This window comes from Cheilinus undulatus, linkage group 9 (assembly GCF_018320785.1).
Source record: "Cheilinus undulatus linkage group 9, ASM1832078v1, whole genome shotgun sequence".
Lineage (NCBI taxonomy): Eukaryota > Metazoa > Chordata > Actinopteri > Labriformes > Labridae > Cheilinus > Cheilinus undulatus.
In genome coordinates, this window is record NC_054873.1 from 6643995 (window position 1) to 6671878 (window position 27884).

General features: G+C 38.6%; 2 protein-coding genes across 4 annotated transcripts in view; both read right to left on the minus strand.

Moving 5' to 3' along the window:
- Positions 1-327: 327 nt before the first annotated feature.
- Positions 328-19614, minus strand: alkbh3 (alkB homolog 3, alpha-ketoglutarate dependent dioxygenase). Of its 3 annotated transcripts, none has more exons than XM_041794753.1 (11): positions 19499-19614; positions 17549-17629; positions 17344-17453; positions 17190-17224; positions 16975-17022; positions 15081-15184; positions 12352-12440; positions 10172-10381; positions 9707-9805; positions 3601-3744; positions 328-346 (listed from the first exon to the last, which is right to left on the minus strand). In XM_041794753.1, exons 2-10 carry the CDS (start codon positions 17622-17624, stop codon positions 3619-3621), a joined length of 897 nt encoding a protein of 298 aa, XP_041650687.1. In that variant the 5' UTR covers positions 17625-17629; positions 19499-19614; the 3' UTR covers positions 328-346; positions 3601-3618. The 3 variants fall into 3 exon arrangements, with proteins under 3 accessions (XP_041650687.1, XP_041650686.1, XP_041650685.1); XM_041794752.1 differs by lacking the exon at positions 328-346 and adding an exon at positions 1676-2279; XM_041794751.1 differs by lacking the exon at positions 328-346 and having other exon boundaries at positions 3062-3744.
- A 1039-nt stretch (positions 19615-20653) lies between these two features.
- Positions 20654-27884, minus strand: part of hsd17b12a (hydroxysteroid (17-beta) dehydrogenase 12a) — a 38720-nt gene continuing 31489 nt past the window's right edge. The window contains exons 7-11 of the mRNA XM_041794756.1: positions 27831-27865; positions 25178-25259; positions 25016-25081; positions 24061-24210; positions 20654-21851 (exon numbers count right to left, since the gene is read on the minus strand). Coding sequence (XP_041650690.1) covers positions 21711-21851; positions 24061-24210; positions 25016-25081; positions 25178-25259; positions 27831-27865 — 474 coding nt within the window. The 3' untranslated portion in view covers positions 20654-21710. The remainder of the gene's footprint in view (positions 21852-24060; positions 24211-25015; positions 25082-25177; positions 25260-27830; positions 27866-27884) is intronic.

A 27884-nucleotide genomic window follows, 5' to 3' on the forward strand; every position in this document is an offset into this window, starting at 1 on the left:
AAAGCGGCAGTTTTTCAGAACAGGGACACATTTCATTACTAAATAAAGAGCAAAGAACAGCACTGAAAGCTTTTCTTGGCAGAGAAGATGTTTATGCACTTCTCTCAACCAACCTTGGCATGAGTTTAATGCACTAACAAGCCCTCATAAACTAAGACTGTGCCTGCTAAGCTTAGGTTACTACTGGAGCTGCATGTCTACCACCTCAGTCTGTCTGGTCGCTCTGACTGGCCTGTAGTGAATCCTTTGAAAAACCCTGCTCATCCCTATGGAGGTTTCACTGATGAATGTCACATATATCCATGCAATGGGTTTATGAAGCAGTCCATCTGGGGTGTCAGGTTAACTGTGGAGAACAGGAAACAGACACTAGAAGTGTGTACCAAAATGCAGCACATTCATCGCCTGGCGCTTTTCTGAGGAAGACTGTTCCTATCTTGGTGCTTGTTACTCTTTTAGTACCAGAGCTGGCTTTAAAACACTTTTGTTTACACTTTTACTGGAATTAAACTGCTTGTCTGAGCCAGATCTCTCTTCTGAAGAACAGTTAAAATATGTAAATGATCCATGAAGCTTTAGTACTAATCTCAGAATATCCTCTTAATTTTTGAGAGGTCAGAGTTGCATCATCCTTATCTTGTATTACATTTACAGTAGGATAATTTGACTACCAGGAGCCTTTCATTTCAAGTAATCCACACGACATAAACAACTATTTATAATCTGCATTGAGAGTGAGCGGTATGGCTTGGATATTTACCAGAGAGTTGGTGTTACATGGTCAGTGACCTCAAGCCTAAAGATAACAACGTATAAAATATCAGCAGGAATCTCCCAGAGGGCTCTGGGTTATGACTCTTCATCGAATGCACAATCTGCTGTTAAACTACTGAACTGTTTATAACCCTGAAAACGACTTACAATAAGAATTCTGATTTTTAAAAAACAGATAATCCTAAGTCAGTGTGTTTCAGTCATGTCTTTAAGCTCAAGATCATTAAAAAAAATAGCTTTGACTTTAAATCTATTTTAAGAACAACACAAAAAGGGAAAATAAAACCCATGGAAACACTCATTTTGTGTTCTTATTAGTGGTGTTTTTTTTAATCATGTGTGAAAATATTTGTTTTAAGTATGAATAAAGGGCATCATTACATAAGAGGATTAGGGCCACTGAAAAACTTCTTTGAGATGCACTATTTTTTTCTAATTCTGAGAAAAATGTCAGGATTCTGAGATTAAAGTCAGAATTCTGAGATTAAAGTAAAAATTCTGAGATTAAAGTCAGAATTCCGAATGAACGCTGAATGAATTTTTATTCTGCAATAATGATAAAATTGTTATGTATTATGCAACCCCACCATCAAGAACTGTTTTCCATTTAACAGTCTGTCATTTTTATGGGTAGAATTACAACAAAAACAGCCAAATGTTTCCAGTCTCAGTGATCCTGCTGAGAAATTTTTCACTGCTCCCTGTATTTAGCAAACACTATCCACCCATCGCTGCATTGCTTACATGACAAACATCCCTCTACAATACAGTGTTTGCTGTTAGAGTTGTCTGTAAATATAACATGCGCCCTCCCTCCCATTAAAGTCCATGTAATCTTCCAAGTAATGCACATTCTGCATATTGACAGGAATCTGTTGTTTGAACACAGGACACATTAGGAAAGATTTCAAATATGTATTTTATTTGAAAACCACAGTCTTCAAAAACACTGGTTGCTTTTCTTTAGTGTTACAGAATAGAAAGTGTCCCCTGATGAGAGCCTTTGAGGTGATGTTACCGCCCTTTTAAGCCAATACACGTTCCCCCTTTTAGTCTGTTTTAGATGTAAATATTATGTTAGAAAGGACAAAATTTACTTAAAAACAGTGGTAGGCAGTAATTTGGTTCAGTTGGTATTTGCTCATGAAGTGTTTAGGAAAATCCAGATTATAAAATCCTATTTCCATACTTTTTTAAATGTAAAAAGTTGACTGCGACCTTTGAACCGGTGCAACCAGTATACCCGTGTAGGATGATGATGATGATGAAACTGGCAGGGAATGGCGCCACATTTTACCATCTTTTCCCAGGGGTATACTGATCAGCATATAAACCTTGTGGAGTGCTGGTTTAACTTAAAGCACTCCTAACTTAAAGACAACACATGACAGAGAGGGCGAGGACAAGAAACTTGAAGAGTGTGTTTGCAATTCTCATCAGTCCCTGCAGGCCGAGAGCTCAACTGTCTTATGATAGCTGGCAGAGTGCTTCAGCTGAAGAAATCACTGCAGAAGAAGAAATTTTAAATTTCCCTTTTTCCCTCTTTTCAGATTCAGAGAATCTGTCATTACACAGCCTTAAATTGAACTGTTTTGCAGGTCTTAGACATCTTAAAGGTCAAATATTATGCAAAATACACTTTATCCATTTTTTCCAACAAAAATATGTGCCCTGGCCTGTCCTCGATCCCCCCAAGAATCAGAACCCCCTACCCCCCCTCTACCTTTCAGGAAATGTGTGCTAAAACAAGCCAATCTTAGATTTTGCCCTAATGATGTCATGTGGGGAGTAAGGACCACCCCCAGCTTCGTTTGGCCCTGCTTGGAATAAAGTTTCACGTCTCAGGTGCCAGCTGAGAGCCACATCCATTTACTGGAAGCAGCGGAGTCAGGGGCGGAGTCCAACAGCTCAGGTACATTTAAAGCCACAGACACAGAAACAGCTCATTCTGAGCAGGGCTGAAATAGAGGCGTCTTTAGACATGCAAAAATCCAAAACTGGAGTGTTTTTTTGGCAACAAACTTCACGGGCATGTTTTGGGGACCTCTGAGACCAATATAAACTTGTCTTAAAGGGGTATAATATGTGGCCTTTAAATGGCTCTGTTTCTGATGATTCAGATGTTTTTTAAACTGAATCCCTTCTTTGATGGGCCGGTCAGAGCAGGCTTGTTTAACAGGAGGATTAACTGATTCCAGTCTAATGGAGCTGTAATTGGCTTAAATGGCCACTTAACCTGTGCTTGCACATTTTATAGCAACTATGTTTACTCCAAAAGCTCCCAAAATAAACAAAATGGGGATTTATTCACACTGAACTACATTTTCCTGAAGGTCCCACCAGCAGTGAGCCCTTGTAAAACCACAAACTTCATAGCTCACTGCTTGGGTAAAAAATGAACAATGTGAAGACCAACATAAGGTTTTAATAACATTATTTTCTGAAATGAACATAAACAATCTTCTTTTTTAATTAACAATTAAACTTAAAATCTAAAGTAAACCTTTGTCATTATCTTCATTTTCTGTTTAACTTTTCTGAAAACAGTGACAGCCAACGTCTATGATGATGTTTGTTTATGTATCCAGTGAATACAGACAGAGCTGAAAAATGTCCCTGTTTAAACTGGAGGAACATCTTATCACCACTACAGCCTGTTTTTCTGACTCCCTTCAACCAGCTGATTTTCTGCAGGCTCACTGATAAAGCAGATAACATTCACAGACTTAAATCGTTCACCAGAATCAGTCCCGTTTACACTCAAACCCTCAGATTTGTGAACCGTTAGTCTGAAAAGTAGAAGAGAGTCTCTTCAGCTCTAAGTACCTGACTCTGGCAGAGGTTTTACGGTTGTGTGGCTGTGAATCGTATCTTGGTCCCTGCCCTGTGCCCCTCGGGCTCTGGGTAAATGGTTCTGAAGGTCAGATTGATTCGAGGTCCACGGTCATGGTACTCTTTGGCCACTTGATGCTGTTGGGAACAAAGACACACATAGAATAAACACATTTTTTATTTATGTCAAAACTGAAATTTTTTTATAGCTTTAAATGGAAACCTATCAGCTGGTCTGATATTTTTCAAAGCAAAAATGCCTTAGAGTTTAGGATTCTGCTCATGGCTCTGCTATCAGTGTTTGCCGTTGCACAACTAAAGTATCAAACATGACAGAAATTCATCGGCCCCGTCAGGACAGTAGTCAGGTCATGGTCGGCTGTCAAACCCCGGTACACAGCACAACAAACGATGCAAAATCTGACTTCCAAACCAGTCGTGCAACTCAAAATTAATCTTTAAATCCAGACATGCCAAGTGTTAGATCATAGGTGTTTTCATACACACACAAAATTCCTGAAAACATCCTGATGCTGATGTAGTGATCTGCAGGTGTGAATGCGAACAGCTGAATGTTTCACCCCAGACTTTTTCCAGATGGCTCCCAATGTGAATTTTATGACAAATATTTATTATAAAGAAATCCATTCAATACAAGCAACTATTAATAAACTTCATTGAGGGAGAATGGTGTGGCCCACATATGCACCAGACAGTTGATCTTACATGGTCAGGGACCTCATGATGCAGTTCTTTTGCAGACTAAATATGACTGTCCTCCTATATTCTGCTACATTCATTTTACCCTCTACCTTTACAAGCTTTCAAGGGCTGGCTGCCAAGAAGCATCCCCACAACATTCACAGTGTGTTTTTTTGTGATGTGAAGTATTTGGTGTCCACCAAATTCATCCCCTGACTTAACCTTTTCAATATACTTTTCTTTGAGTTGCTTGGAGTGTTTCTTTGTCTCCATGGTGTAATGGTAGCCAGGAATACTGATTAACCAGTGGCTGAACCTGAGACTATTGAGAGTTTTTCAAATAAATACCTCTTTAATAGTTTAATATTTAGAAAGTAAAAAGGCTCTCATGAGAAAATGCATGTTGTACCCACAGTAGAGAATTGTTTTGATGTGATCCATGATATTTTCATAATGGAGAAACTCACTTCAGTCTTCGACTTGAAAAAGAGAAGTTTGTAAGCTGTCAGACACCTTGGACTAGCTATATCTACTCATTGAATCCTACTTTAACTGATTATAAAAGATGGAATTCATATAACTCTCCCCTCTAATTTTCTAAGCTACTTAAGTGTACATAGTTGTCTGATGTCAAAACTTTTTTTTTTTTTTAATTTAATCAATTTATTTTTATGCTTTCTATATCTTTATTTGGTGTGCTAAAAAATGTGCCAAGGGTAGAGGTCTTGGATCTTTCAAGTAATTATTATATTACTATTATTATTAGAATTATTATTATTGTGTTGTATACATCTTTTCTGGCTCTTTTTTTTATTTTCCTGAAAGGAAAAAAGGATCAGGAAGTACTGTGGCCAAGTTGTGATGTGGAATGTTATGGCTCTGTTCTTAATAAACATTAAATAAAAGCTAAATTACATTGACCATGATTGATTTATAAAATTGATAAAAGGGTCAAACATCCAAGGAGGTTTGTGCTTTTTATAGGTCTTCATAGCATTGAACTCTGTTGCTTCATTCATCATTTCCACTTTGTTCTTCTCACATCAACGTCTCACATCAACATCAGTCCTCTGAGACCTCCCTTCTGTTGTTCAGGGAAAGTCTCCCACTGTGAGGGAAACATGTGAACAAGCAACACAGAATTTGTCTTTTGTCAAGACGGATGGACAGACGGATGACGTCTGTCCCTGAAGTGATAGAAATTCTCCTTTGAAAGGTTCAACCAAATAGAACTTAATATAATGCAAAACATAAAACCCCTTTATAAACACAAAGTACAGACATAAAAAGGGGGATTGTTAAAAGCAACAGCTGATGAAAACAGGTGCTGTAGAGTGTCTATTTAATATTATTGAGGGTTGTTATTACAGATGGATTAAAGTAGTGTTTTTAGGTGGATTTATTTTGCTCTGCTCCAAACCGCTTGCACAGCAGTGCATAGCTCAGCTCCTGTTTTGGTAATCTGGCTTTCCCAAACAGGCACCAGGCTGACCAAAATCGGGCTAATACACTGACTTTTGATACTTACCTTATATAACCCTACTTATAAAAATCTGAAATATCCATTTAAGAGGTTTACAGCCTTTCGTATGGCCTCTGAGATATTCACACTGTGGGTAAATGTGACCCAAATCACTGTTTTTTGATCCTCTGTAAATACCATTCTCTAAAACTACATCTCAATATCCTTCTCAGGGATCCTAACTACTTAAAGGCAATATTTAAAGGTATAAAAACTTAAGCAGTGTAGAAAATAGATGGACAACAAGTACAGATATTGTAACATGTTAAAAAGCCTATTTTCATGTGTATGGATATGGTATGCCTTGCTATTTTGGCTCTTTGGTGTGCATTGTGCAAAAAAGAAACATGTTCAAGCAAATGTCAAAGATGTATTGGCTGGCAGATATTGTTTATATTTAAATAAACTGTCCTGAATGTAAAAAATCAGCTTTTTTTTTTTTTACTTTTTAATGGCTGGATTTATGTTAAAAAGTCAAATTTACAGAACAAATGCTCACATTTATTTCCATTTTATTCACAATGGAACCTCGCCTAAATACTCAAAATCCAGGGCAGCACTAATGACAAACATATCACCTTCACCTCTATCTCAGAGGAAGGTGAAAGGTTTGCTCCTCCACATCCATGCCAAAAAGAAAGTCTGGACCATGCAGAACTAACCCTGTATCCCTTCTAAAAACAAATGTAGTACTCTAGCAGGACTGACAGGCTTAGTTAAATATTTAGCCCTCGTTTCCAGAGCTTTCTAATTGAGCCAGGAGGCTTCATTAAGCAGACTAAGACTGCAGTCACACAGAGAGAAAATTAATGGACAGTGTGATCTTTCTCTGGCACCGTCTTTAAAGGAGAGATGAAGCCTTTGTGGGGAGACTCAGGGAGGCGTCACTATAAAACACATGTGACCTTTTTTTCCCTCTAAGCTGAAACTCTGAACACGGACTCTGAAGTCCCCCCTCTTAGTGAGACCAGCTCTGGCCAGTTTTAATGCAGCATGCCTGTTTCTTTCCTTACAGAGACATTACCAATAATTTCATGCTGTGCAGCAGTTTCACACAATTTTTGACAAATTTACTCCTCTACCATACACCCTTGATATGGCATTAATGCATCTTTAAAAGCTATGCTACTTTTTGATATTATTGGTCTTTAAATAACTGTGATTATATCATTTTAAGACATGTAGTATCACTGATTGGCCAGATTCCTTGTCTGTCATCAGGTGGACTCTACTGAGTTGTATATTGTGCTTCAAACAATTAGAATAATTTATGACATGTTTTTTTTATCTGTAAATATCGAAGACGAGTAGCTCTGTGGCTGAAACAGGAGAGGATTAAAGAGGTCAGCTGTGGGACTGGTGTTGTGTTCCTACAGACTTTAAGCTCAATGACAGCAGAAGCTGCTGCAGAGCGAGCTGCCTACCTCTTCACAGATTCTTCACACATTCACAGAGATTATTCACAGAACTTTAAAATCTAGGATTCAGCTAGTTTAGCATGGTTGAAATGCACACATTAAGTATGAAATGTCAATTTATGCCATCTCTGGTCACAGGATGGGTCATTTGTCCAGTTTGACATTGAGAGTTTGAAAAGACATTCATATACATCTGGAACTTTCCAGGGTTTTTCCTGGCTCAGATTAGGCAGAGGTGGTTCCATTCGGATCATTGAACTTTCTACGGATGTTTGGGGGAGAAAGATTCGTACATTTTAAAGTAAAATACATCAATCTAGTGCAGTTTGAGAGAAAAATTAAGAGGCTGAATTTATGAAAATTGTTTTCTCCTTTAACAATTTTGTGCTCTTGTAGTACTTAAACCAGAGATGAACCGAATCCTATTTGATTGGCCTGTTGGGTCAGCAACTATTAATAAACTCCATTAAGGGTAAATGGAGTGACCCACATATGCACCAGACAATCTTTCATGGTCAGTGGCCTCATGCTGCAGTTCCCTTGCAGACTGAATCAGATTGTCCTCCAGGATTTTCCTATATTCTGCCACATTATTTTACCCTCTATCTTTACAAGTTTTCCAGGGCTGGCTGCCAAGAAGCATCCCTACATCATGATGCTGCCACTGTGCTTCACAGTGTGTTTGTGGTGATGTGAAGTATTTGGTGTGCACCAAATCCATCCCCTGACCTCAACCTTTCAATAATCCTTTCTCTGAGTTGCTTGAAATGTTCTTTTGATTCCATGGTGTAATGGTAGCCAGGAATACTGATTAACCAGTAACTGGACCTTACAGACACAGGTCACTTTATTCTACATTCACTGCACTCAGGTGTTCCCCAGTTCACTTATAGTGAGACTGCTAGCACCAATTGGCTGGATCTCTGTTGAATCAGGTCAGTCACTTCAAAGAGGGAGAATATTTATGCAGTCATTATCATACATTATAGAAAAGCTAAATTATTAGGCCTAAGACCTCTAAGACCATTCCAAATAAATACCTGTTTGATATTTTAATGTTAGCAAGTAAAAAAGCTCTCACAAGAAAATGGACGTCAACAGTTGTACCCACAGTTGAGAAATGGTTTGATGTGATCCATGATATTTTTGTAATGGAGTTCTAATTTCCACCTGTTTCCTGGTCTGACCCCCTCTTAAGATATTGGATACCAGCTTTTGTCCTGAAAAAAAACTGTTATTAATCCTTAAGAGCAGTGGTTCTCAACTGGTGGGTCAAGAAGCTCTTTAAAGTGGGTCGTGAAATGTGTGCCAGGGAAAAAAATCCAGCAAAAGTCTATTGTATGGAAGCCCTAAGGGTACATTAATACATGTTTTCTATAGGTTTTCTTATGATGAGGAGTAGATTTCAGTGTTTGTCTCAAAATTTCAACTTATTCATCTCCTTTTCTTTGGATAATTAGCAGTTTTTTCCATGATATTGATGAAATTTCTTCTAAAATTGCCAAATGTCCATGCTGTCTTAGATCTGCTAATATGATGCTTAAATTTTTTAAATTAATATCTCCTGATAATGATGCCTGCTGATAATACTGTGCATCCCTAGATTAAACTGTACTCCTTTTGTATTTTAAGATATTGAAACACTAATGATCTTTCCCATTTTCTGCTAATCATTTTGATGGAATGTTTTCACGCATGAAGGGGTGGGCCAGCAAGGAACCTGGATCAATAGGCCTGATTGGGATCGACTCATTTTCCTGAAGACTAGCTTGACAAAAATCCCCAAATTCTCACACCGTTGTAACAGTATAAACGCTGATTTATCATGACATTTAAACACAGTAAAAAACACATGAACTCATTGTAGAGTACAACAAAGCTGCTTCCAGCTCCGCACTCAAACTCCCTGTTACAACAACACAGACCTTTCATCCTCTCATGCACTCATATAAACCTGTCCTCTGCCTCCATTGTAAAACAAATTGCTCTCATTATGTTGAAGCTCTGTCGTTCTCTCCGGCTCAGTCGGTCAGAGTGCTCGAACACAGGTCTGCCCTCTCACGTGTGTTCAGTCGGAAGCCCTTACACACCCCCACATTTACACACACTAACACACAGACGCAAGGCAGGTGAGTTAGGCCGCCATGTGATGTTATCCAGCTGAGGTTTTCAGAGCATGACTATTTACTCTGATTATTCACGGTTACATGAGGTACCTCAATGTGCTTTCTGTTTGTATTGCAGCTTTCTTTTCAACCTTATTCCTTTATTATTTGAAAAACACAGAGTTCTTTTATTTGGCATTCAATTGGTGAAAGAAAGATGTGAAAACTTTTTTAGTGAAACAGAGATGACTTTTTAAAGTATCAAAATGTTTACATGAAGCCAAACAAACAAAATATGCAGTAAAGAGTTACTTTCTGGATGCTCTCCATTGAAAGTGATTGTAGCTTTTTACCTGCCAGTCATCTTGTGTGGCTCCTGACATCAGCAGAAGTGTCCCGTGACTCAGAGGAACGCGAATCCGCTCCACATATGTGTAATCTCCATTTTCCTCCTGACACGACAGAAAATAAAGCTTAATTCACTTAACAGTCTACCTCCTGTTTTCCTTAAATCCACAGGTGTGACCAAACAAGAGGGGAAAGATGTTTAAAAAGGTGGTGCCAGCCCTGCTGGTGTGGTTTAAGTCAAAATGTATTCGGCATTGGATGAATTTTCAATTGTGTTATATCTGGTGCAGTGCGGTGGCAGCACTTGCAGCAATGACGTTGCATGTCTCAGTGATATTTAAGTATAAAAATCACCCCAGTAAATAGTCTGAAGTCAACTTTTTAGATGAAAAAAGTGCTGCTTGTACACCAGATTTTACAGTACACCTGAAGCAAGTTAAACCTTCTATTTCTCCGAATCATCAGCTCACCGGTGGAGGCTGCTTACGGAGGCTGAACACTCTCGTATCACCCAGACTGAGGGAGGCGATGGTGGGCTTCTCACCCAAAGACGCCTCGTCGTCACTGTGCCAGCCGATGCTGTCGTGGCCGTCCCGGTAAAGGTTACACAGCAGTGAATTGAAGCTGTGTCTGCTCACCTGCTCCACTGCCTCACGAAGGGTTAACAGCAAGGGATGCCACTACGAGAGAAGGAGCGAGATAGAAAGTAGCTGTCAAATTTTTAAAAAAATGAAAATGGAAACAGCTGGGGCGCAGGTGGCTGATTGGTTGGGGGGGGGCGCCCCATGTGCGTGGACGGCCCGGGTTCGAGTCTGGCCTGGGGCCCTTTGCCACATGTCTCTCCCCCACTCTCATCCCTGTTTCCGACTCTATCCACTATCCTCCTCTATCAAATATAAAGGCACAAAAATGCCCAAAATAAACTTAAAAAAAAGAAAATGGAAACAGCTCAACAAGGATTTAGAGATACAGTGCTTAACAAATTTATTAGACCACCTGTCACATTTGTCTCAGAGACCATCCAGCATCATGAAGTGCTTTAATGCGGACTCTTTCATTTTTTCCATGAGCACTCCACGTTTTACCATTTTGAACAGGAATGAGGAATGTCAAACTGAATTCACCTTCTTATGTCTAAATTTGAGCCGGCTCACTGGGCTTCTCTGAGAAGTCAGAAATTAATCAAGCATAACATTCAACTACTAAAACTCATTTTTCTGTTCAGGAATGCAAGTAAATAACTATAATTTGACATATTAATCAAGAAATAATAATGTGTTTTACTATTTTTTCTGGTTTTTGTAAGTCAGTAAATTTGAAAATTCATGGATAACAATAATAATTCTATCTTAGCATTAAAAATATCATTTGGGTTAAAGAGCTTCTACATATTGGTGTATTAACCATTGCAGAAACAAAAAATGATTCTGGTAATTACTAATGCTGTTAATTTAGGGCAGCTGTGACATAAACCTTACTTTGGGTGGTGGTCTATTAAATTTGTTAAGCACTGTATAAACAACAATACTAAAGTAGCACACTATATGGACAAAAGTATTTAGCAGCCTGACCATTACACCAAATGGAACTACAATGACTCTTCTAAGAAGGCTTTCCACAAGATTTTGGAGTGTTTCTGTGGGAATTTGAGCCCATTCATTCTGTTGAGCATTTATGAGGTCAGGCACTGATGTTGGATGGGAAGGCCTGTCTTGCAATCTCTGTTCAAGTTCATCCCAGAGGCGTACGATGTAGTTGAGGTCAGTCAGTTTCTTCCACACCAAACTCATCCAACCATGCCTTTACAGTCCTTGCTTTGTGCACTGGGGCACAGTCATGTTGGAATAGAAAAGGGTCTTCCCCAAACTGTTGCCACAAAGTTGGAAGCATGGCATTGTCCAAAATGTCTTGGTATGCTGAAGCATTAAGATTGGCCTTCACAGGAGATACGGGGCCTAGCCCAAACCCTGAAAACGGCCCCATACCATTATCTCTCCCCCACCAAACTTGACAGTTAGTACAGGGCATTCAGGCAGGTAACATTCTTCAAACAGAGAAGAATGTTTTGTAACTCCACACAACACGTCTCCACTGCTCCACAGTCCAGTGTCGGTGTGCTTTACACCTCTCTATCTGAAGCTATGTAGGTACTGGACTTGGTGATGTGAGGCTTGCATGCAGCTGCTCGGCCATGGAAACCCATTCACGAAGCTCCTGCTGCACAGTTTTAGTGCTTACATTGCATTCACCCCGCACTGTGTTTTTACAAGGTTTTCCACCTTGTGGCTGAGTTGCTGTTGTTCCTAAACGCTTCCACTTTCTAATAACATCACTTACAGTTGACTGTAGAATATCCAGCAGGGATCAAATTTCACCAGCTGACTCACTGCAAAGATGGCATCCATCACAGTACAATGCTGAGCTCTTCAGAACGACCTATTTTGTATCATAAATGTTTGCAGATGGAGACTGCATGGCTAGGTGCTTGATTTTATACACCTGTGGCAACAGGTCTGAATGAACACCTGAATTCATTAATTATAAGGTGGGGTCAAATACTTTTGTCCATGTAGTGTGTAAAGCAAAGGAGAACCCCCACTGAAAACAAAGATAAAAGCTGACAGCAATAAATAAAGTAGGATTAGCTCACCTGTGAGTTTGGAGCCATGGTGGAGCGAGAATACGTATACGGCAACTCTCCATACCAGCAGGTTAACCTGGGCTCGTCATACGCCTCACCTGGACCAAAAAACACAAACATTCTTAAAAAAGACAGAGTAGAAGAGATGCTGGGTCTTTAAGACTAGGAATTATTAAAATTATTATATTAAGAATCTAAAATCTGATCCAAGCTCCCAAAGATTACTTCTCATTGTGAACAGACACAGACGCACTGATGAGTTTTTATAAAGCATTCACTTTTAAAGGTGATTTTTGGAAATGAATGAAAATAATTGCAGTTGTTTCTGCATGTTGTATCTCCTTCACATTATTCCCTTCAGATAAAGAGGAAAACCTCTTACATTCATGTCTAATTGGCAGCAGTAATTGGGTCAAGGCAATCTAACTTCAAAAGAGAGTAGATGTAGCCTTTTCTCTGCACAACATCTATAGATGTAGAAAGCTGACGCAGATCTGCTCATCATGTATTCCTTTCAGCACACGTGCACTGATTATCTGCAACGTCATCAGAATCTATTTCTAGCAGTGGGTAAGGTAAGGTAAACATCTAAATTTTATTTCTTTCCGATATTCCCTGTGGTCTTGGCGTTTCTCTGGGAACAACCAGCTCTCTTCCAAGAACCAATTCTCTGTCATTTGAGCAGCTCTCTGCTCCAAAACACAGTGACACCAAAACAACCAAGCAGCCATTGCTTTTTATGGTTCTAAATTATTCAGTGACTCTAGGACTCATAATTCTAAATATTTGGGATCATTTATCAACGTCTGAAAGCCAAACTTGTTTAGTAAAAGTATGCTATTAGAGAAAATATTAACAAGTCTTTATCTGATTAGGATCCAGTTCAGAGGTCTCAGTGATAGTTGGAAAAACTGAGTCATGAGGGTTTAAAAAGACATCAGGATAAATGACAAAAAAGGATGTAGGAGAGCTGACTGGCGGAGGGTTATGATTCTCTATCCCACTCCTTCCTCCTTAACCCAAACATCACATGGGCTTTGTTGACAAAGTCTGAGAAGGATTGAGATTACACAACCTGCAGCTGTGAACTGCAATTGGAAATCATCTTGGTCACTTGTCCTTATCGTGCTGTTCTTCTGCTGCGGAGCTATCGCGGAGTAACACACGAGGTGGACGAGAGCCAGCGGACAGAGAGGCTGATTCTGAGGCAAAGTCTGGCTGCACTTCAACAGGCTCACTGTATATAGTCTGTCTGGGTACAATGCCAGTTATTCTTTCCTTCACAGGGATATTTTTTGTGTAATAAAGCCAATGTAGGATTTATGCTTTCACAAAAAGAGCAAGGCTTCAGTTTCTGCTGCTGGAAAACTTTTCAACCTTGTCATTATTTTCTGTACTGAGTTGAAGGTAATGTGTTCATAGATTTCAGCCTCGTGACAGTATGAAGGCCTGGAGTAGCCTTTTCAGGCCTTCATGCTGCGGCCTTACAATTTCTCGTCTCTTTAGCAGTTGGTGCATTCAAATGAGCATTAAAACAAAAATAACAATAAAATGGCTCAAACAACCAAAAAAGTCATTTCCCTACAGTGTAAAGCAGTAGGTTGCAGTTCTTCTCGCCAGAAAGTCGTTCCATGATTGTGTGAGGTAACATGTAAGTTTTGTTCACTACAAAAACCCAGATGTACACTTCAAATGTCTAAACACACTCTGCTGTTGATAATAAATTCAGAACCTTTCACAGCTGTGGTACAGGTTTGACCTCCAACAACTTTCTAATCTTTACATGTAGAAGACAAGGTGTCAATAAAGGAAGATCAGATCTGAGTATGCACCCAGATAGGCAGGCACTGAATTAAAAAAAAAAAAAAAACATGATGAAAACAAGCAACTCCATTGGTTAAAATGCACCAAAGTAGCAATGTTTCTGAGCACTGCTGCTTTTTGCCAGGCTCAAATTGACTTCATTAGAGAGCAATAAATAAGGATGCACTATACTGAATTTTGCTGATATCCGATATGCCGCTATTTACAAATTCATTTTAACTGATACCGATATCGATACCAAGATTTAAATGTGGTTTACATAACTAAAAATTCAGTCCTTTGAACACAACTTAAAGTTTGTAGATGAAAAAAGAAACCAACTTTTTTTTCTTAAAACACATTTTAAAGTTAACCCTTTCATCCCTAGGCCCTTTTCAGAGTTCAAGCTTAAAAATGACATACCCAAATACAACTATTTCTCTGCAACCTCAAAGTCTACATGAATAAGCTTGACATCAATGTAAAGATAACTCTTTACAGATTTCAGCAGACGTGTAATATGCCTGTTGAAGTTTCGAGGCTGAGTATAAAGATGGAAAATAGTGTAACTGATTTTTTTTCTGCCTACAAAATGTTACACTTTTAAGATAAGATAAGATAAGATACAGTTGATGTATGCTGACATCGGATGTAAATATCGGCAGAAATTTTGATATCTGCCAGTACCAATATTTGCCTTTTTTAGCTAGTATCTGGTGATATCAGGCCGATCATACCATGCATCCCTAGCAATAAATGCTTTTGGACACTGGAGCCCTTCGATATGAGGTGTTTTTTTTTTTGTTTGTTTCTTTATGAAAAGGCCCCAAACGACAATGACCCAGCACAAAAGCAGCTGCAATGAGGAAACCTTGTATACCACCAGATCATACTGCACTTCATATACAGCTTAATATCAGACTCAAGGTACCCACCCTGTCTGTAGTTTGTCTTCTGAGACCAGGGAAGCTCTGCTAGCAGCTTACTGAACATCCAGTCAGCCTCTTCTGGGGTAAGAAATCCAGGCAGCAGCTGCAGTCTGGATGAAAAGACAAAATTCACAAATGTGAAGTTTACATGGAACTTGAGGGTCATCTTATTTGGCAGAGGAAGATTTCTAACCTTGCAAAAGAGATGGATTTGCTAGAATGACATCAGGCAAATCCCTCCTGCAAAGCTCCAATCTACAACATTTGTGCCAAATCAAAAATGTTCAGACCAATCAGTGTCGTTTGAGGAGAAGCAGTGAATTGCTGAGCTGATGGCAATGGCTGCCACCAGTGTAGCAGTTAGCTCAGATGTAGCTTTTGTCGTAGTTTAATCAAACTGGACCACATTTCATTCCAGCAAAGAACCATACTAAAAGCTTTTCAAGACTGAAAAGTTGGGGAGCAGGTGGCCTAGTGGTTAAAGGCGCTCCCCATGTACGTGGGTGGCCCAGGTTCGAATCCAGCCTGAGGCCCTTTACCACATGTCTCTCCCCCACTCTTGACCCTGTTCCCGATTCTATCCACTGTCCTCCTCTATCTAATAAAGGCACAAAAATGCCCAAAAATAAATCTTAAAAAAAAAAAAAAAAAGACTGAAAAGTTGTTTTTACTCTTTTGCTGACCTGCTGGCAGCGGCAGTTTTATCAGAACTGGACCACACTTCTTTATTAAAACAAGAGCAAAGAGCCACACAAAGCTTTTCATGACACAGAGGTTTTTTTACTCTGCTCTCGAATGTATCTAACCATTATCAAAGAGGGAGAGTCTTAGATTGGAGGGAGTCATGCTTTTCATTGAAAATGAGATAGCAGTTTATATAAGCTTAGCTCAAAAAGTAAGGAATTTGTTTTGGAGATTATTTCTTTGTTGAAACAATGCTTCTAGGTAAAAAATCTTATGTCTTTGGAAAGCCTGTTTATATCCCTTTTATATTGTGCTACATTTATCAAAAACATGCATTTGTGGAATGAGCAGCAGAGTTGATTATGTGGGTGGCGTCAATGAAAACTACACACACACAAACACACATAGATGGTAATTCCTGGAAATTATTTGTAAATTGCACAGTTGTTTACATGTAAAGGGCCATACGCAGCTGTGTATAAATTTATGAAAAAAACAGCTTGGGAGTACTTCAAATCCTCCTCTTTTATAAACCTCACACAGCTGTTTAATCACAACATGGCGTAGGTTGGATATGCTGGTTTAATCTGGAGAGTAACAGAAATGGTCAAAAAGGGCCAAAAATAAACAAACAGCAATCCAGCAAGCACTTACTGAATAATCAAGCTGTCCCATTTGAGTGTGCCTCAGTGATAACGGTCAATTCTGCACATTATTTTAGTCAAAAAGTGAATCAGAAATCTGTTTCAGAAAGAAGTCCAATTACAGAATTTCCCTTGCTGTTGAAAAATAGTGGTAAATGAGGTTCCTGTTTAAGAGAAATAGGATGTTTGCTTGTCATCAAAAGTAAAAAGGCCTAAAAAAAGGAATTCTAACATTTTCTCTGAATCACACAAGCTCTGTCATAGAATATAAGCCTTAAGGACAACAACTAGGTAATATGCTGCTTGTTTTATTCTAAATATGTGGATTAATTTCATGTTTTCCTGTGGATAGTAAAAGTGAGGTAGGGGCCATAATATTTACTAAGCACTGCATACACTATTGCTGACGTGATGACTGCCATCTAGTGGACAAAAAACTCAATCACAAATGTATCATCTTCAATAAACTTTCTTTGCTATTTTAACATCCATGTTTATTCCCTTCTTTTTCTGTTTTCTTTTTCTTATCTACCCATACATAATGTCTAAATGTAGATTCACATTCTACTCACCTTGACACTCCTGATGGTCCATGGCTAATCTCATAACCACCTGCTTTTCTGTCAGGAGCAAAAACATGAAGATTAGCAGACTTGTGCTGGGTGGAAAGCTAGAAAACAAGCAGAAACATCATACAATACTTGACTGGAAGTAATCAAAAAAACAGACATCAGTTAGACAAAACCCCAAAGAAATCTATCCACTGAAAATACAAAGTATAACTTACTCTATCACCTTCTCTGGTGGAACCTCTCTGACTGGCTGAATGGAAAAAAAGCCAGAACAGAGAAATGGTATCATTTTTTAATACAACATTAAAGAGCCTCAAAATGGCCTGCTATTTTATCTAAAATCAGATATATTCCAGGTTTTCTGTCTACCTTCACAGGCTGGTGAAACTCAAACGTTTTCTGTGTTTTCTGTGGTCCACATCCCCACGCAGCAGGAGCTGTGTTGACGCCTTTAGGCTGCTGGTTGTTTTGGATGGCACCTGTAAAAAAACACACACATAAAAAAGTAAATCTGACAACAGGAGATCAAGGAGAGGGAGTTCTAGCTAACGATCATAGTAGGGTACAAAATTACCAATTGGCCTGGAGTGTTTTGGCACTTGTTTGGCCCAGGATCCCTGGACTCTGGCACGCTGACGTTTATCTGACATCACATCTACAATAAAAGAGAATAAAAGAAGTGAATAAAGAGTAATCTCGGTTAGTTTTCTATGCCTAAAACAAACATACTTTTTCACTTGAATAGAGTTATTGTGTCTGTTTATTGGACACAACACATGCTGACACTTCCACTGTCTGATCCCGGTTTACACTGAATTAAATCCTATTTTATAGGGATTTTCTTGTACCCTGTGATTACAATAAAAACAAATAAGGAACTATCCAAATTACTAAAATAAAAATAAAAACAAAAAAGTGTCAATAACATGTTTTGTTTCAGTAAAAAAATAATGACTGAATTTTGTAGCATTAACATTAATATGATGTTTGATTTTAACACTACTTTACAGGCTAAAAAAAAAGAAAATGGTGATTAAGTCTTATCAGGAACTCATATTGTGATATGAACATAGCTGGAAAAAAAACGAGACACTCTTACCCAAGTAAAAATACAGTTATTTGGTTAAATTTTATTTAAGTGTAATCAAAGTAAAGGAACTGGTAATCCACTCAAGTAAAAGTAAAAAGTAAGTAATTTAAAGGACTGAGAAATGAGCTACTTTTGACATCAACGTACTTTGTACTGTGAATTATTATTGCAATGACGATAAGAGAATATGAGTCTCCTACCAGGATTTATATTAAACGCTGTGCCTTGGGTAAAATAAAACGGCTATTTTGGGGCTAAATAAGGATTAATTGTCTTGGTTTGTGCTACGGAGTACAATACCCAAAATTTACTTAAAGTCCCTGTAAAGTGATGAAAAAAAAATCTATATTTTAGATTTGTTGTCTGACAGGCCACTGTGTTATGAACCACCATGCCAAATTTCAGTCAAAAAAAAATCTCTAAGTTTATCAAATTAAGCTTCAAAATCTTGAAAATGACACAGTAAAATCTGCTCTAGGATGTGTGGGCGTGTCTGTTGAATGAGCCAAAGCCATGCCAACTCATGAGAAATATGATTCCCTCAAATTTAAAAAAAAAAAAAAAGAAAAAGAAAAAAAAAAAAGCTTCTGATCAGAGCACAGCTGCCTGGCTCTGTGCCAGAGCAGAGAGACAGAAAATGGGGATTAAATTTGCTGTTTTCTTCTTCAGCCAACCTGGCTCACAATGAGCAAAAACACAGCATATAGATGGCTGTTCATTTTCAGTGAAGGTAGTGACATCAGCTAACAACAGACTGAACTGACATGAACTGCTCAGTGATTTATATCATTGTAGGGTTAGGGGGGCAGGGTAATTCTCAATCAAGACTGTTGATATCATGGGCTCAGGTATTTGCCCTGCCCAAATAAAACCAAGACAAGACAGAGGTGACTTGGACCCTTTCTTATGGTCTGAAACAGAAACATTATCCAACACACAAAGTTTGGAATTCACTTTACAGGGACTTTAAGAAATCATTTCATTCTTTATTTTAAGTACACTGTAATTTTTTAAAATATAATTAGTCACAATCCACCCCTTGATATCACATTGTGCGCCGATAACACCTCCATTCAAGATGTTCAAATATTTATTGTTTTATTGCCAAAAAAAAAGTAAAATAAATTACTGAAGTACACAAATAATATCTACGTTGGCATCTGCAACTCAGTGCCATGTTAAGAAACTTCCTAAGATAATATATCACCCATTTAGTTCGGTAATGTTTCATACTTACATCACAAGGTTATTTATAGATCATTAGTAAAGGTTAGTCTAAATAAAGCCCACTGATGTAGATAGCCAGGTAACTCGCGCCCATGCTGAGCTAGCTTAATTATACAAACAGTTGCTTTAATAAACTCGTTAAGGGGGTAAAAAACTTCAAACATTCACCAAATGAATAAGACTGAACCAAACATTTAAACGACTTACCAAAATGGTCGCTAAAGCGCAACACTACAGCGAGCAGTAGATAGAAAACTCCACTTGGTTAGGACAGCTGTTGTTTGACGGCCATGGATGGTGTGTTACAACAAAACAAATCCCGCACGAAACGGAGATTTAGAAAATGGTTCCGGGCAGGTGATCATTTCTTCTCACCTCAAAAGTAAATCATTTGTTGATTCTGATCGACGTGTAAAGTAAGTAAAATATTACATTTATGCCGTTTATATTATTATAGTTTCCATGACGTTAATTTCATTGCGACAGGCTGACGTTGCATCACGTATATTCACCAAATTTAAGAAGAAAAGTGATTTTACTCTTAACTCTTTGATATGTTATCACACATTCAACTTCTTTGACTTTGCGCTGACGTGATACATTTTCTAAAAAAAAAACAACAAAAAACAAACAAAAAAAAACAGTACTTCCACTTTTGATGCAGATGGTACTATTTTTTTTATTATAATTAGCCAATGTATAGTAACTCCAAATAAATATATGATTACACAGTAAAGACATTTTTCCAACTGTCAGTTCCCCATTGGGTTTATTCGGTCACCTTGACTTTATGATATGTATTACAAGCTCTAGGAAAACATACAAAGACTTGGAGATAAATATTTACATGTTTAAGTGGATTTTCCTAACAATAATTCTTCGTACCCATGTAAGATTTTAGAACAGGATGTTTACTTGTTGTAGACTCAGGTTGAATCCATAAGACAGTCAGACTCAGTAGTAATGATCATGACCTGAATGGTTAACTGCCTTCACATACTTGTGAAGTATGCATTCATTTAATTTAAGCTAGTTTTTGTGGAACTAACCTGAAAAAGCTCATGTAAAGGAAGGTTTTAATGCCAGAGATGTCCTGGCTTTTGCTCCCCATTGGTCAACAGTTTGGCCTGTATGCACAGAGACTGGTTCTGTTGAAGATGGCAATGCTAGTTGATAATTTATCAGTAGTGTATAGGGGCAAATTTGAGATTAGGGTTTTTTCACTGTTTATCTTCTCATTAGGGCACAAGCATCTTTTTTTTCAGATACATTTCAAATTCTGCAAATTTCCTTCACTGATTCAATCTCAGTCATCTGAAAAGCTTTTAATTCATTCAGCTTCATATAAGAAAGTACACCATGTGATGTATGCCAGAGCTTTTATTAACAAACCATATAAAACAAAAGTTGCCAGCAGTTTAAATGTAAACAGTGCATTTTACATGTAGCAATATTTTTTTCCAAGCATATTAAAAAGACTTTCTACAGAGAAAAATGTTCACAAGGCAGCTCAGCTAAGGCACAGGTCAGACCAAGTCATATGGGGATTATAAACTGTGCACCAGCTCTTTAATATTAATGTGAAAATGTCTACAAAACATTCTTCATCAATGAAAAATTGTAATGAAATAACACGATGAACTACATTTCATTAGTCATTTAAGGCTTCCATTTTTGGATTAGGAATATTAAGAAAATGGAGCAAACATATAATTAGACATAGCACCAAATGAAGAAGATCCTCAGTGTTTTTAAACCAGCCATCCCCGCTCATTGAATCTGACCGTATCCAGCATTCAAGTCAGTAGAAAGGCACGACTGTTTACTGCAACAGTGAAAATTAAATGAAAATCTTTGGCTTAGAAAAAGTGAAACATTGGTGCAACAACAACCCACCACAGAGTATCATTTTAAATATGTTAACACACAATTTAATAGAAAAAAAAGATATGGAGAGCCAATGCAGAGGAGATGAGGAGCTACAGAAAGAAACTGACATTATAGAAAGTAGGAGTTGCCATCTTTAAAGGCTCATTGATCTGTGTACAGGTTGAAAGCTGAGGGTCCGTGTTTGGCTCGTGTGTTCTTATAAAATAAATAATTATACATACATATAAAAAAAGATTCCCACCACCATTTTCCACTGCTTACAACAGCAGGGTTAACAGATCACTTATCTTATAGTTTTATGGTTTCCACCAACAGTGTCAGTGACAAAAAAATAGGAATGTCCTTTGCTAAGAGCAGCATTGTTTTAAATACAGAGTCGTGCACAATCGTTGATGTGCACATTTACTGAAGGCACAAAGATGAAATCTAAGGCAGCCCTGGAGGATCAATCACATAAACGCAAACCCTTCCCTAAACGCCGCAGCAGATGACAACAGAGCGGCAGTCGGCAGGATCGTCAGCTGGTTCCTTATTCACTTTTCAAACTCGTGCCGTTCTTCTGCTCCCGCAGCTTCCTCCGCTGCAGGTATCCGGTGCGCTGCAGACGGTTCATTCTGGCTCCCAGGAAGATGACGATGCTGCTTGGCACAAGCTTGGTGGTCACCCAACCCTGTGAGGGAGGATGCAGAAAAAGTGCACAGTTAAGAATGATTCAAACCAGGGCTCTTGTGCCTCAAAATTCTCCACATTGGGCACAAATGGCTTTGTGGTTAAGGTATGTGGTTGACCCAGTTTTAAGAGTCGCCCGTGGCTCTTTCACCGCATGTCATTCCCAAATCTCTCATCCCTGTTTCTGGCGATATCCACTGTCTTATCTCTCTAAGAAAGGCAAAAAGCCCCAAATAAATCAGAGGAAATCTCTCTGTCTTACATCCCTACACACTTTATGAGGAAACGTGTAATCTGAGTTCTACTGAAGACATTGCATAGATCAGGGACTGGTGTACAGCAAAAATACTGGTGATGGCATGGGAAGAAAAATCAGCGAAATTGCAAAAATATTTTAGTCTAGTTTTAGTCCATAAAAGCGCTCGCATTTCAGTCTATACTTTCGGTCCAAGCATTTATTTTCTTGCCTAAATCTGGTACCAAGTCATGGTAGTGTGTTCTGCTTTCTTCAGCTGAGAGGCAGAATATCTACAGCTGCATTGTTTTTTGACAGATTTACCCACAGTGGAGAAATATCACAGATTTTGAATGTCGGATGAAACTACATTACATTTTAGTCTAGTTTTAGTCATCTTGACAAAAACAAAACTTAGTTTTTGTCTGTTTTAATCATCACAGATCTATTTTGTTAGTCTTAGTCTAGTTTTTGTCATAGAAAAAGGCTGGCAACATTTTTAGTCATAGTTTTATTCAACAAAATTAACACTGAAGCACACATAAAACCTAGCTGTTCATTTCCCTGGATTCATGATAAATACTTGTGACCCTGTTTGTTATTGTTGCATCTTATTTGTGCTGGCAAAAACAGAGGCAGTATTGAAATCTGAGAAAGCACGGGGCCAATGTGGCATATTGCACACTCAACACTATAAATGCCAGCATCATGTTGGAGACTTTATGTATACATCATTTACAGCAATAAGACAAAAGAGTGACAACTGATATTGAGGGCAAAATACCATGAAAACAGTTTTTTTTTTTTTTTTTTTGCATAGTTGGGTAACTAGAATGTCTACCGGCCCACACAATGTGAAATAAGCAGGGGTGAAAAGTAACTAACTACATTTACACAAATAACTGGACTTGAGTTGCTTTTTTTTTGTTTGAGTACACTTTGAAATCAGTACTTTTACTTTACTTAAATAAGTTTAAACCAGAGTATTTTAAACAGCAAAAACTCCAGTGTTGATATCTCTGACCAAAAACAGGTTAAATGGCATTAAAAGGTTTCTAGTTTTCATCACTTTTAAATATTCACTTTTGCAGACAATCCTACACTAAATCTTAACTATGGTATTGATCATTTTCAATCAGCCACCATCTCTTTTCTTTTTAAACGATTTGCTTTTATATTACAAAGTACAGTTTTGGTTAGGGCTATACAAAGAAGAAATTAAGTTTTAAATGAGTAATTAGTTATCTAGCCATAACTCAGAAGCATCAAAAAGATTTCAGAGGAAAAAAGAGCAAATCAGTCCACACAGAATGCATCCAGTGCATTAAATGTTATTATTTTGCTGCAATTTTTGACCACGTGTGATTAAAAAAATGCAAGAAACAGCCTGAAATCTAAAGAGTGGTGCTGCCAAAAGATTAAAAATTTTAATTATGATTAATCTAAGAATTTCTGTAGTTAATCACGATTAATCGCACCCTTTCTATCGCATTTTTAAAATTCCACCACCTTGCATTTTAATTTTTTTTGTTGTTTTTAAGTCTTCTGTTGTCTTAAACTAGGGGGAATTGACTTCCTGTTTAGAACCAGACCTGCTTTTATTGGTAGAAAAAGATTTTAACATTAACTTAATCCCGGAAGAAGGAACTTGTTATGGATTGAAAATGAAATGAGAACATTAAAAAGGTTTTAAAAGTAAAAAGAGACATTAAGAGGTAGTGGGGGAGTGTATGGAGACATAGACAAGCCCTAACCAAAGCATACTGAAAGGGATAACAAAGCTGGATAATCAAATCTTTTAAAATTAGTGCACTAATTATGGAACTTGATTAATGGCGATTAACTTGATTAATCTTGACAGCCCTAATAAAGAGCTACATGTTGCACATGAACACAATGTGTTAGGAACTGATTCAGATAGTTCCCTCTTTAACCATCTGATGTCACGTTACTACAGGATAGTTTCAGTTCTCACCATGACGGCGTGGGGGAAGTAGCCGTTGGTCTGACTCTGCAGACCCACAGTGGTGAGCTCAGCTGCAACGTAGCGCTCAGGGGTGGGTTTGTCCAGAGTGGGCTTCCTGATACGAGTCATTTTAGTGGCCACGAAGAAGGGCAGCACGCTCTGCAGGGAGACAGAAGAAAAACAGGAGAGATAAGCTTAAAAATAAGAGCATCGAAGGAACCTAGAGGCCAAATCACATCCTAAACAAATTATCAGTAGAGCTAGATTCTTTAAGCTTAGCATCAAGTCTTCTCCTTCTCAATTTACAAAACAAACACTTTCATCTTTAATATTTCACATCTAGAGCTTAGAAAACAATTCATAGAGTGGCAGCAAATGATGCTTCCTATTAGAGTGAAGACCAGTGACACTGCAGTCCACAGTTTCTTATAAACTACAGTGATTGGTTTCTTTAAACTGGTCTGATGGCACGTATCATCAGGTGAAAATTGCTCTCAAGGTTTGCTGAGGTGAAACTGCAGAGCACACTACAACCACGAGGTGGTGCATGAGCTACATTACATGGATGCTAAAAACAGAACAAACAAGCCTCATTTAGAGCAACATTTCTAAACCTGCTGCTGCTGTAAAACCTGCACAAAACTCTGCTTCAATCCCACAATTCTACAAAAAGAAGGTGAGATCAACAAGTTTAAACGGTTTAGGAGTTAAATCTGGATTTTATCAGGAAGCACCTTTGCCATCTAGTCTTAAGCATCTCTTTTCAGTAACACCAGGAAAACTTCAGGAGAGGAGGGGGCTACAGTGCAGCTGCTGTCAGTGTTAGTGCAGGCATATAATGGTCTCTCTAATCCTCATTCCCGCCTGGTCAAAAAACCTTAAGTGTCCTTACAGCTGAGAACACATCCTTTTCTAAAACAAACTTGTGCAGGATGAAGTAAAGAGGAAAAATCCCCACTCTTACCTGAATGATGATACCCTGACGCCTGTACTCCTCCTGAAGGCCACGAGAGAAGAAATCCACAAAGGCCTGCATGCAAACAAGAATGAGACACGGCTCGTTTTTACACAGCAGTTTAGAAAATGTAGCTTTGTGATATCAAGCAAATGTAAGTATTATTTGTACCTTTGTGGCGGAGTAGACAGTGAGCAGAGGGACGGGGTACATGCCGCTGGCAGAGGAGATGTTGAGGATAACTCCTTTAGACCTGAGAGGGAAACAAGGAAGAGTTAAGATTAGCAAATCATTTAGGGCTGCAACAGAAAGACTTTTAAACAAATTCATGGAACATTAGGAGTCAAAACTCTTGTTCTGGTTATTGGTTCACATTAAAGAGTGATGTTTGGGATCTTCTCATCAAGAAAACCTGTGGAAAACTTCAGTTTCCCTTTTAAAAGTGATTAATGCTCCAAGTGCTGCACATACACCGTATACACTACACCAGAGGTCACCCTTACCCATTCAGTCCACAGTCACACACTGATGTCAAAGGCTGCTATGAAAAGTGGCCCTCAGAAGGTCTGTCTACTGCAATGGCTGGGCCCCTAATGGGCTCAATATGTAGGCCCTCCACAGAAAGTTAATTTAACACATGCACTTGAATAGGATACGTATTCATAGATATTGATTTTTCTGCATTGATCTATCATGACATGTAAAGCTGAGGACACACTTCAAGATATTTTGCCAGATTTTACCCATGATTCCCAGTTGGGCAAAGTCTGCACCAGTCTGCACTAGCTGAGGACAGTTGGCATGGCTAGTTGGCACAAAAACATGTTCATATGTTAGGAGTGAAGACGTGAATCTGCAAGTGTGCAAGGGGAACAGACCTGACCTGCCCTCAGTCGCAGTTAGTCAAACATGTTTGAATTTTTTAGCTGAACCTAGACGCAATCGGGTGGTGTGTACTGATTAGTGACCAAACTGCAAACATGTGTTGGCAACAGCCAATGAAAAAGAGAGGGTAGGACACAGGAAATGGCATCAGAAGATGACAGGAAGTAGCAGAGATGTCAAAACCCTGTAAACAGTCACACTCAGGAGAATTTGATGCATTCAGTCAGCTTTACTTGGTTTGACAAATCATGTAGTCCAGTGGTTCTCAAACTGTGTGCCTTATGCTTAGTCAAGGTGAGCCTTGGGAATTTGTAAGACTATACATTAAGACCACAATTAAAGACAATGCATCATGCTTTAAAGTGACTAGTTTGCATAGATATAGGTATGGTGTGCCTTTGGCAAAAAAAAAAAAACATTGAAAACCACTGATGTAATGTGTGATCCCTCATCCCTTAAAGTCACCAGTCGACTTTAAAGGCCACTGATGGCCTAGCAGTTAGGTCGCACCCCATGTTCAGAGGAAACAGTCTTGAAAACAAACAGCGATGGTTCAGTTCTAACCTGTGGCTCCTTTATCACGTTATTCCTTGCAGACTCCTTTATTTCCTACTCTGTCTTATCAAAATAATATGTCAAAGTCCAATAATAAGTCAGTGATTCCCACATTAAACACAAATATCTGGACTTCCTCACACTTTTAAAATATGCATTTTTTAGGTTTAATGCTTGTTAGTAAAATTATTTTTCTTTTGTACAATTGCACATGGACTTCCAAAACCCAACACCAGTAGAAACCTCAATAGATGGGATAAATGCATGTAGAAAGACTATTTTTTTCATGCATCAAGATATGCAAAGCACTGTTCCTGTCTTTTTCCATCATTGTGCTCATTTGAATCCCATATTTAGTGTCTCAAGCACACAGGGGATTGGAAATAAAGTGTGATATAAACTTTGTTATCATACTACTGTATAGTTTAGTCAAAGGTATGTTGTCCTTCTTATACCTTTTGACTTTAAGAGCCACTAATGGTCTTGCAGTTAGGTCATACACCATGCACAGAGGCTATAAGTCTTCAAAACCAGCAGCCCAGGTTCAAGTCCAACCTGCAACCCCACCCCAGTGATTTAATTTCCCAACTTCAACATAAAGTCTAAAAATAACTCATTCATTCCCCACTAGACTCAAATATCTGGTCTTCCTCACACTTTTTAAACACCTGGATTAATTAGGTTTGATGCTACTCAGCTAAATGATGATTTTTCTTTTGCACAATTGCATATGGACCTTCAACAGCAACAGAAACCTAAAAAGATGCTTCATAGAAATTACTGCTTCCTCATGCATGCATCATGACATGTAAAGCACTCTCCCTGTAAAAGAAGAGTGCAAGAAATGCCTTTCCACTGCTGTTTTTTCCTGTAAATCCACAAAGTTTGAATGATTTTCCAGGCCAGTGGGAACCCTGTGTCTATACACAGTCAGCACACAGACAAACACAGAGTGATGCCGCTAAAACAGAGTGGTAGTGGCCCCGTGTGTTGCCATGGCAGCCTGTTGCTGCAGTGATGTAGTGGAGCGTCGCTCCAGCCTCACACGGCACCAAATGTGCCTGCGCCGCTATTGGCCGGCCGGAGTCACATGGCGACGCAGCAGCCAATGGGGTGGGAAGAGCACTTTGTGTGAATTGAAAGCTTGTCAGCATTGCGAACAAAGGAGGAGAGGAAAAGAGATGCAGTGATGGAGAGGGCTCGGTGAGGATTTCTTGTCCCCCTTTTCAATAAGAGTCACCTTTGTGAAGTGTTATCTCGCAGAAAGCAGCAACATGTGTGGCTTTTATTTTGAAATGTCTGTGCTACAGCTCCTCATTCACAAACACTCTGGTGTTTCACTGCAGTCATGTCGCAAAACATGGAAGCCAATCATTTAACTCACCTCTCAGCCATCCTGGGCAGCACCAGACGGGTCATCTAAAAATAAACACAAGCT

Excerpts from the sequence above, each read along its gene's own strand:
- alkbh3 (XM_041794753.1), bottom strand. The coding sequence starts at position 17,624 with ATGTCAGATAAACGTCAGCGTGCCAGAGTCCAGGGATCCTGGGCCAAA. Across the intron at positions 17,023-17,189 it reads CCACCAGAGAAGGTGATAGA|AAAAGCAGGTGGTTATGAGA; the intron begins GTAAGTTATACT and ends TGCTCCTGACAG. Across the intron at positions 10,382-12,351 it reads CCATGGCTCCAAACTCACAG|TGGCATCCCTTGCTGTTAAC; the intron begins GTGAGCTAATCC and ends CTTCTCTCGTAG.